Genomic DNA, 10,396 nt, shown 5'->3' with positions numbered 1-10,396 from the left:
GTCACTGAAGGTAGATATGAGCTATTACCTCCGATTTCGTTGAACCTCCATGGATTTGCATGAAAATTGATGAGTGGTTAGAGGATATCTCAAGGAAGAAAGGTGACATGGTGCCAACTTGCGCTTTTACCCTGGGGGTGGATCCCACCCCTTCTTGGGGGTGAAAATTATTTTATTAAAAATAACCCCGTAATTCGATAGAGAGACAAATTTCAAGCAAAATTTGTTATATAAAGTTATTAAAATAAATCAAAACTTTTTGAGTTACTAAAGATCAAAGATTTTAATTTTTCTTGAGAAAAATGCATGTTTTTAACCAATTTTTCATCAATAACTCAAAAAGTGTAAGTTTGTACAAAAAAGTTATTATTATCAAAATTGAAGCTAATAAAAAATTAAATAAACCCCTTACTACAAAAACCTTTTAATATTAACTAAAAGTGAGTTATAGATAATTGAAAATATATTTTTTTCGGCGCGTAAAAGACTCTAAGTATTCAAGCGGAAATAACGGGAAATTGATGCATTTTATAACATAAACTTGTCAAATTTGTCAAAGTACTTAAAAATATCTATTAAATGAGCCCCCGAACATGTTAATAGCGTTAAAATTTATGCTCCAAAATTTTTTCAAAATTTATCTTATAAAAATTTTTCCAAAAAATGTTGTTTTTTTTTTAATAACTCCGTTCATGTTTACGGTATCAGGTTCATCTAAAAACTGTTTGAAAGTTAATTTCAAGTGCTATTTAAGCACGTTGAACCTAATCTTTTAAACCCCTTACTTTTTTCAAAATAAAAGGTTAAATGACCCCGGTTGCATGGTTCCCACAGCAAAATTTAAGATTTAAACGTTTCTATCTCGGTCATTTTTTACCCTATAGAAATAGTAAAACAGGTAAAATATTTGTCACAGGAAAACTAAAATTTGGTTATATATAATTTTTTACGTATATTGAGTATTTTTGGAGTTACTATCAAAAGAATATGAGAATTACAATAATTTTAAAAATTATGATTTTTTTAAATTACATATTTTTTCAAAAATAGGCATTCTAAACCGCTCAAAATTATCGAAAACATTACTTATGCTAATATAAAGAAGTTCTTGTAAGGATTACTATAAATTTTAACTTTTGTGGAAATGGCGAAATGTTTTATTTTTCACTTTTTCCTAAAAAATTCGAAACGGTTCTTTTATTTTCATTATAACTTGCTTAATTTTGACGCTATTACCTTGTTCTGAAGCTCATTTGATAGGTATTGCAAAGTACTTTGGCAAATGTTTAGCAGGAATATTTTATACATTGCATCGTTTTCCCGTTATTTAAGCTTGAATACTTAGATTTAAGTACTCGTCGAAAAAAATAAACATTCAATTGCCAATAACTCACCTTGAACTAACATAAGTTTAGTTCTTTATGTAAGGAGTGTATTCAATTTTTTATTATCTTCAATTTCAGTAATAATAACTTTTTTGTAAAAGCTTATAGTTTTTGATTTATACGTGAAAAACCGATTTAAAACATACATTTTTTTACGAAAAAATAAAATCTTTGGTCTTTAATAACTCAAAAAGTGTTGATTTATTTTAATAACTTTATATAACAAATTTTGCTTATAATTTGTCCCTCTATCGACTTATGGTATTATTTTTAATAAAATAATTTTCACCCCCGAGTAGGGGTGGCATCCACCCCCAGGGTAAAAGCGCAAGTTTGCACCATGTCACCTTTGTTCATTGAGATATCCTCTAACCACTCACCAATTTTCATGAAAATCGATGGAGGTTCAACGAAATCGGAGGTGAAAACCTTCAGTGACTGCACTAAAAGAAAAGAGTCCACCTCGATATTTGGCAGTATTTATTAGATTTTCAAGATGGGCACGAAAGCTGATGAAGTGGAGACCAAGAGAAGATAAGCGAAGTAGAGGAAGGCCGCCTACACGATGGGCAGATGATATCAGGCGGATTAGTAAAAACTGGCAAAAATCAGCACAAAACCGTGAAGTGTGGAAACAATTGAGGGAGACCTATGTCCAGCAGTGGACGTGAATTGGTTGGATGATGATGAATTAGATTTTAAGGATATAAAAAACAGGTCAATTTTTGATCTAAGGGGACACATTTTTACGGTACATACATCTGTCGTGTGCTAGCTCATTTGAAAATTGGTTATGCAATTCTTTATTCAGTAATATTAACATGACACAATAATTTACATAGGGTGTCCAAGAAAAATTATTTTGAAATAAATTAATTGACAAAAAAGGAAGAATGTATGTAATTTATTTAACTCTGAATACATTTTACTGCTGACAGAAAACAGAAAAAATATTTATTTGATAAATAAACATTGTTTGTTGCTTAAATTCAATATTCAACCTACCAAGAGGCAGATGGGTATAGCAGCTTGAACATTGAAATTAAGCGAAAAGCAATGTTTATTTATCAAAAAACATTTTTTTTCTGTTTTATGACATCAGTAGAATGTATTTTGAATTAAATAAATTACATACATTCTTCTTTTTGTGTCACTTAATTTAATTAAAATATTTTTTTTCTTGGACACCCTGTATAAATAATTATGTTAATGTTGATATTACTGAATAGAGAATTGAATAACCTTTCAAATGAGCTAGCACACGACCCCTATTTCCTATATAAAAATAAGGGGTGAGGGAAGTGGAAGAGAGGGGTTGACAAATGACAGATGTATGTACCTTAAAAATGTGTCCCCCTTAGATCAAAAATTGACCTGTTTTTTTATTTTCTTAAAATCCAATAAATACTGCTAAATATCGAGGTGGACTCTTTTCTTTGGCCCACTCTGTATATAGTGAACACATTATGCGTCAAGTTTTTGAGGAATGGCAAAGTGGAGCAACGAAAAAAATCAAAAACCTACGTTATGCTGATAACACTGTTATATTGGCGTCGTCCCCAGAAGAACAGGAACAAATTATGAATAGGCTAGTAGGCACAGTGAGTATGGAATATGGTTTGAAAATAAATATAGAAAAAACCAATGTAATGGTCATCGATAGAATCAGAAACAACCAAGCAGACATAAGAAACATGGCAGGTTACGAAGTAGTCAGACAATTAATTACTTAGGCTCCGTTATTTGCGAAGACGAGATCCGTCGACACATCACAATGGCCAGATCGGCAACAGCCAAACTTACACACATATGGAAGAAAACTAACGTCACAAAAAAACACAAAATTTCGCCTTGTTCGAGCATTGATATTTCCTATCGCCACCTATGCTTCAGAAACTTGGACAATCAAAAAAACCGATTCGAAGCGCAGGTATAACCATATTTGATATGTGAGTCTACCGTATAATTTTGTGCATACCATGGACCGCACACCGCACAAATAACTCAACTCTAGCAGAACTTAACATAAAAACAAGACTCACCACAACTATCACCAAAATATATTTGTTGACATATAACCAGAGATATTTTGACAAATAACCAGAAGAAGAGAAGGCATGGAGCGAATGATAGTTGAAGGCAACGTAGCGGGCAAAAGATCCAAGTGAAGATTTCCAGTACGATGGTCGGACCAAATAGAAGACATGACTGGTTACTCATTCTCACAAGCAAAACAACACGCACAGGAGAGGGGTAATTGGATAGACAGCAGTGGCGACGCGTGACTTTTCTAAAGTGTTACCAAAACCAGATGCAAAAAATCTTATTTAAAAAAATGAAGATATGGCTAAATGTAGGTAAATATAGCTTTAACAATATCATTTTGTATATCACTTGAAACTCTCGAAAAAATAGTTGATGTTTCTAGATGTTGGCAAAATTTTTGATCTTTTTTGGCAATTAATGTTAACAATTCCCTGTAATTGCCTCGATTGTCAGAGTCGTCGCCCTCAAAATGACCACGAAACGCTAATTCTTGTTTGGCCAAAAAACATACGGTATCTATTGTAAGTGATCTAAGGATATAGGTAAACTCGTTATGTTTAGCAATATTTGCTTTAAAAGCTTGGCTAAGAGAACTTTCGATTCTTGTTTTGCCAAACTGAATCAAATTGGGTATACATCTTACATGTAGGTAACGGAGAAATTTCATGTCTCTTTTTTTAAACTCTAATACTATTTAAATCGTGAACCTGGTCCACTCATTTTTCTGTAGAAACCAGAAGACATGGCCAACAATACAGTCCATTTTTCTTGCAACCACATAACCAAGGATTTTCACTGTACCAACTAAATTTAAAATATCGAACTACTTTTTTTGATTCCTTTTTTAAATTGTTTAAAATAGATCTTTCATTTTCAATAATCTCATTTTTTCTTCAATCAGAATTACTTTTCAAGTAGTTGATCGATTACGCAGCGACACTCATTCCATGATGAATTGCACTAACACTTTTTATAGGTACTGCAACCAAATATAAATCTGGTAACAGCCCTACTGATATACACCGTGCGCTTACGCCCGTCGCTCCTTCAAAATTTTCAGACACTAGCCGGTCCCGAGCCGCCCGAGCGACAGCGAGATTACCATTCATTGTAACCACAAATGAGACTGGTAACAGAATATAATAAAGTGCAACTGAGTCACATATTTTCGTGTGTCTACGAGTAGTTGGCTATTTACTGAATTAGGTACTATTAACAATAATATAATAATATATTTCTATTGGTAAAAATATAGATTAATGGAATTATTTATCGTCATAAAATATTTATTTGCAGGATTTTTAACTGTTACCAATGGTAACATTGGTTACATGGACGCTTCGCCAGTGATAGACAGGGAGGTAGGGAGAGAGTGTTGAATATCCCTACCTTCGACTCGCTTTGCAGCAAGTTCCCGCCAGCAGGTTTGAACGTAGTGAACAACGGTCAACAGCTGTTCTCATTTTCTTTTGTAAATTACTCCGCGATTCAAAAAGATATTCCGGTGTGCATCATTTTACGATTTGATAGACAAAAATGAAATTGAAAATAAAAGTTGATGATACTTTAAACGTTTTTTCCTCAAAACTGCTTTTTTTCAAAGGTTGTAGACATTGTAACTCAAAAACTACTTGACCGACCCACCTGGAATTTTGTATATATATTTTTTAAACATTCCTTGGGGTAACGCTGTCGAGATATTTTTGTTTTATGCTTATTTTTGTTTAACAATAATAAATATGTTGATTTTCGCCCTGTTTTGCAAAAAAAATCGTTGTTTTGAATTCTGAGTGATACCAAAAAGTCAAAACTCGATAAAACTAAAAAACGCGACAGCATTACCTCGAAACGCTCATGAGCTAATAAAATATTTTTGAATTTTTTGTTTACCATGAGCTAATGATGAGTTCTGATCTGATGTCCACCGCAAAATTCATTAAATTTTGAGGGGTCTACAAAAATTTTCCACCGTTGGCTTATTTTTCTATATTTTTCTTTCCATTTTTTCTTGAATAATCTATTAAATGTACTAAATATGCCTATTTAATTTAAAAATAAAATAATTCTACCATACTTTCAAAAAAAATGTACTTAAAATATTGATTTCAACCCCTACGGCCCCCCTTAAGCATAGCTATGACACGATTTTGATAGGCAACCCATGCTAGAAATATTTGTCTATGTATGAAATTTAATATGTAAAAACAATGTTTCATCCGGCAAACAAATTAGGGGTCGACAAGACAAGAATTCTTGTCTTGATAACCACTTCTTGTCTTGTCTTGAGAAAAAATCAAGAAATTTTATAAAACCTTGTCTTGATGCTTTCTTGACATCTTATATCTTGTCTTGACTCAAGAAATTTCAAGATATTGAAATTTCTTGATTACCCATTCCAGTGATTCTTCGGCGACCTTTTTATTGTGTTGCATGCTAACACGGCTTTCACTGCCACTGGCTTTCGACCATGGGAGTCCCTGATCTGCATTTGTTTCCTGACAAACGCAAAATTGATGTGCACTTGCATGCTTTATCTTGTTTAGTTAAGTAAGGTTAATATTAAGAAATGGTACGTAGTGTGTACCGGTTTCGTTATATTTTTGATGCGAGCTTGTGAATATTGGTGATAAATAGTACATTATATTAAAATTATCTTCTATTTTACCGTGAGTGACATCGACTCTTCAGTAAATAGTACTTATGTCTGCTGAGTCATTTGGCTCTGATTCTGGCTCAGAATATTTACCAAAAAGCAATAGAAAGAAACGTAAGAGATAAAGGTTCCAGTCAATATGAAATAATCAATAAGACTAACGCGACTACTAGTGCGCAAGGGCGCCCCCAGGGAGGGGCCAGGTGGGGCCATCGCACCCCCTGAGAATTTGGCGAAAGCGTGTAAAAAATATTTAGCTCTCTCTTACTTTATATTATAAAATAAATTCCATATTAATCATAATCGCTCACGAGATATGCCAGTTTAAATGTATTTTTTCTCAATCCCTTATCCCTTCTGACTGAGACGCATATGTTTGGATGGAACCGCATCGTTTTCGGTGCGCATGCCGCATGCACTGATGATGTCCGGTCTAGGCTTATCCAGTTGAGAAATGAAATAGGTGGGCTGAACGGCCGATCTGATACGTCTAGTAGTACGGTAGTGCTCACAATTTATATACTGTTATTCATAGAACTTATATTAACGTGTTAAAAGTGTTTTTTGTGCAACGTGTAAGTATTATATAATATACTTTATTTCTCACTTGACCTTAAATAAAATAGGCTTATTTTTACGAGGTAGTTATCTATTGTGTGTAAAGGTAAAAAATACTTTTTTATAAATTAAAATAACATCATTTGCGTCTATGAAGTACAATTACAATATTTATTTCAAAAATTGTGCTTGAAGTAATAACATTTTTTATAAGTACCCTTCCTACTTTAAGAAAATAAGTTATTCCTGTATCGCAGTTGAGATATTCAACTGTGCAAGGTAGGTATTTTAATCTACAAATTTTAATTAACTTAGATGAATTTTTTACTTCTCTAAAAGGTTTTAAAAATATTTTTCAATGCAACTAAATTATCCATTTGGTCTTATTCTGTCCATTTATCGGCCTACTCCCCGGTTAAATGCGTTAATTTATTTGACACCTAACACTTAGCTGATTGAATGCATCAATTTAATTAGCCTACTGTATTTGTAGAAAAATGGACATAAGGAAGTTCTTTAACAAGCCAAACAAGCGGCTGAAAATTGATGATGGATCTGACATACCGAACAGTACCGAAAACAGTAGTATAGTATGCAGTCAAAGTGATTTAGCTGTAGCAGGGCCATCTAGCTTGGAGTCAGCTGTATCCGCCTCTCAAAGAGAAACTAACGTTGTAACGGCCACCGCATCGGATAATTTTGCGATTGTTGAAGACAGTTTAAATTTGGATGTTGGGAACTACCTTGATACTAATAAAATTTGTAGCTTGAACGATCGCTTGAAATTTACTTTGTTAACAAACCCATGGAAGCCAGATAAATGTTACAATTTCAAGTATGATATTGACGATGGCAAACGACCATTTATCCATGAATGGTTAAATACGTACCCCTGGTTAGCTTATTCAAAAGAAGTTAAAGGTGGGCTATGCAAGTTGTGTGTACTGTTTAGGCCCCGCGTAACCCATGGTAGTTATCAAAGCGGCTTTATAAATCGCCCATTCACCAATTTCAGAAAGTTTCATGAAAATGCGAAATCGCATATGAACTCTGAATGGCACAGACAAGCATCTGAAAACTCAAGTAACTTTATATCTGTCATGAAAAATGAAAAGAAAAATGTTGAATGTCTTGCAAATTATGGTTTGGCCAAGCAAATTGAATCGAACAGAGCGAAACTAAAATCCATTGTTTCTTCAATTTTGTTTAGTGCACTACATGACTTACCATTAAGAGGTCATACCAATGAGGATGCTGTGTTCAATAACCTTTTACATTTTAGGAAAGAAGCTGGTGATTCTGTTTTAGAAGACCATCTGAAAAATGCGCCGAAAAATGAAATGTACATTTCCCATAGGACACAAAATGAGATCATTGATTTATGTGCAACGGTTTTAAGAGACGAGTTAGTTACAAAAATCAATGATAATGAAATATTTTCCATTTTAGCAGACGAAACAATGGACATTACTGGTACAGAGCAACTCTCTCTGGGCGTGAGATATTTTGATAAAAGTGAAAATTGCATCAGAGAAGACTTCATTGGTTTCACCCCACTAAAAAGTTTAGATGCTGAACATATAGCAAATGCTATTACTTTAACATTAACAAATTGGGGCTTGAACTTGGAAAATGCAGTTGGCCAAGGATATGATGGTTGTAGTACAATGGCTGGGGAAATAACTGGAGTACATAAAAGAATAACTGAGAAATACCCAAAAGCTCTATATTTTCATTGCGCCAGTCATCGGCTAAATTTAGTAGTCAATGATTTAAATGACATACCACAAATCAGGAATACAACTGGCACAGTTAAAGAAGTTATAACATTTTTTCAGCAGAATGGCCAAAGAAGGGCAATAGTGGGAACTCTTCAAAAACTATGTGAAACCAGATGGACCGAAAAATATAAAGCAATTCGAAAGTTTAGTGAGCAGTTTGTTAGCATCGCTGAAGCACTTCAGACTCTATCGACTGAAGGTAACCGTGACACAAGACAGAAAGCTTTTCAGCTTCATTGCGCAGTTACAAATACAGCATTTGTGATATGTCTACATGTGATTGCCAAATACTCTGCCAAGTTAGAAATCGTTACGCAAATGTTACAAGGTGTCAGTGTAGATATTTTGAAGATATCAAAACACATTCAGAAGGTTACTGAGCTATTCAGTTCAGACCGACAAAATGGAGAAAAAGAGTTTGATAACATTATGGCAAATGTTGAAACAACAGCAAACAAGCTTGGAATCGAGCTCACATGTCCTCGTGTTGCTGCGAGACAGGTTCACAGACCAAATCACTCTACCCAGACTATCAACGAATACTATAGAAAGTCCATTTTCTTGCCTTATTTGGATTCTTTGGTTCAATCGTTGAAAGATAGGTTTTCAGATAGAAACAAACCATCATTTGAAATTTTCAATCTGCACCCTAAAATCATGAAAGATCTTTCTAAGGAAGATTTTGAAAAGTCTATTAACAATATAAACAGCACGTATTGTGAATTGTTAGACAACTTTAAGGAGCAATCAATTCTGTGGTTCGACCTTTGGAAAAACACGGAGATAGATGCCAAAGCCTTGGAAAAACTGAACTTAATAGAGGTTCTTGAGCATGAGCATGCCTGCTTTTTGCCGTCAGTAGCAAAAGCCATCCAAATAGCTCTTTGTCTGCCACCAACAACTTGCACCATCGAGCGATCATTCAGGTAACTAACTATAATTTTATTACGTTATATTCTTATCCATGTGTTTCAGTTCTTCTAAAACTTACATTACAATATAACAACCTCGATACTTTTTTACAGCACTCTCAAACGTGTGAAGACCTGGATAAGGAATACGATGTCGAACAATCGTCTAAGTGGGCTGTGCCTGTTATCTGTACACAGAAGAAAAATAAAAGAAAATATAGAAAACTTCATGCAGAAAGTAATTGATTTATTTGCGATGGACACCAGAAGAATTCAATTATTATTTAAGTAACATTTTACTGACACTAACCGTGTTGCGTTTTAAACAGCAAAACAATTTTTCTTGAATTTTTTGTTTCAATACCCTTTGCCCCCCCTGAGGAAATATCCTGTGGGCGCCCTTGCTAGTGCGAGTATGAATACTGAGAATGACAAAACTAAAACCAGTGACCAGTGAGACTGTAGTGTCTGGGATAGTGGCCTTAGTGGCAGCAAAAGAAAAAAGCAGCAGCATTTACCAACACAGAAGAGTAGTAGTAGTACTACTAGAGGAAAATAAATCTTTTTCTGCCTGTTTTTCAAGTTTTCATTATTAGTCAAAATATTTCAAGATGTCTTGTTTTCTTAACAAGAAATCTTGGTATTGACATAAAATTTCTTGTCTTGTCTTGTCTCAAGACAAGATCTTGAAATTTTCAAGAACTTGGCGAACCCTAAAGCAAATGGGTACAGATCGACCTATATTCTGATCTTAGACTATATAGAATATTATAGACTAATTTCAATTGTATAATTTGGCAGTGTTATGAGAGTTTTCTCATTGATCACTTGGTACAAAAACAGTGGAAAATAAAATTTTCCTTGAGGTTTTTTTCCTGTTTCCTATTTTATTTTAAGACGTCATAATCCCTGTTTGAAAAGTATATTTAACAAACGGAAGTCACACTAATCATAATGTATTAATAGTGATACCAGTGTCAGTTAATGGGTAAACATTGTAGACACGTCATATTTATTTTATAATCCTATGTATTTGAAACATAATCTTTTCGAATACGCACA

The 10,396-nt window shown here is 33.7% G+C and overlaps 1 protein-coding gene across 1 annotated transcript; it reads left to right on the top strand.

Annotated features, from left to right (window-relative positions):
* The first annotated feature begins 7,139 nt into the window (after nucleotides 1-7,139).
* On the top strand, nucleotides 7,140-9,626 carry LOC126881749 (52 kDa repressor of the inhibitor of the protein kinase-like). The gene is made up of 3 exons (XM_050646220.1): nucleotides 7,140-7,563; nucleotides 8,212-9,349; nucleotides 9,449-9,626. Exons 1-3 carry the CDS (start codon nucleotides 7,140-7,142, stop codon nucleotides 9,624-9,626), a joined length of 1,740 nt encoding a protein of 579 aa, XP_050502177.1.
* Nucleotides 9,627-10,396: the final 770 nt, after the last annotated feature.

This window comes from Diabrotica virgifera, chromosome 3 (genome assembly GCF_917563875.1).
Source record: "Diabrotica virgifera virgifera chromosome 3, PGI_DIABVI_V3a".
Lineage (NCBI taxonomy): Eukaryota > Metazoa > Arthropoda > Insecta > Coleoptera > Chrysomelidae > Diabrotica > Diabrotica virgifera.
Note: the sequence above shows the minus strand (reverse complement) of the source record. Positions and strands in the feature narration are given on the sequence as shown.

What these genes read in the sequence shown, in the direction of transcription:
- LOC126881749 (XM_050646220.1), top strand. Translation starts at nt 7,140, where the DNA reads ATGGACATAAGGAAGTTCTTTAACAAGCCAAACAAGCGGCTGAAAATT. An exon ending in TTATTCAAAAGAAGTTAAAG is followed by an intron (nt 7,564 to 8,211) that starts GTGGGCTATGCA and finishes TAAAAAGTTTAG; the next exon opens with ATGCTGAACATATAGCAAAT. An exon ending in ACCATCGAGCGATCATTCAG is followed by an intron (nt 9,350 to 9,448) that starts GTAACTAACTAT and finishes ACTTTTTTACAG; the next exon opens with CACTCTCAAACGTGTGAAGA.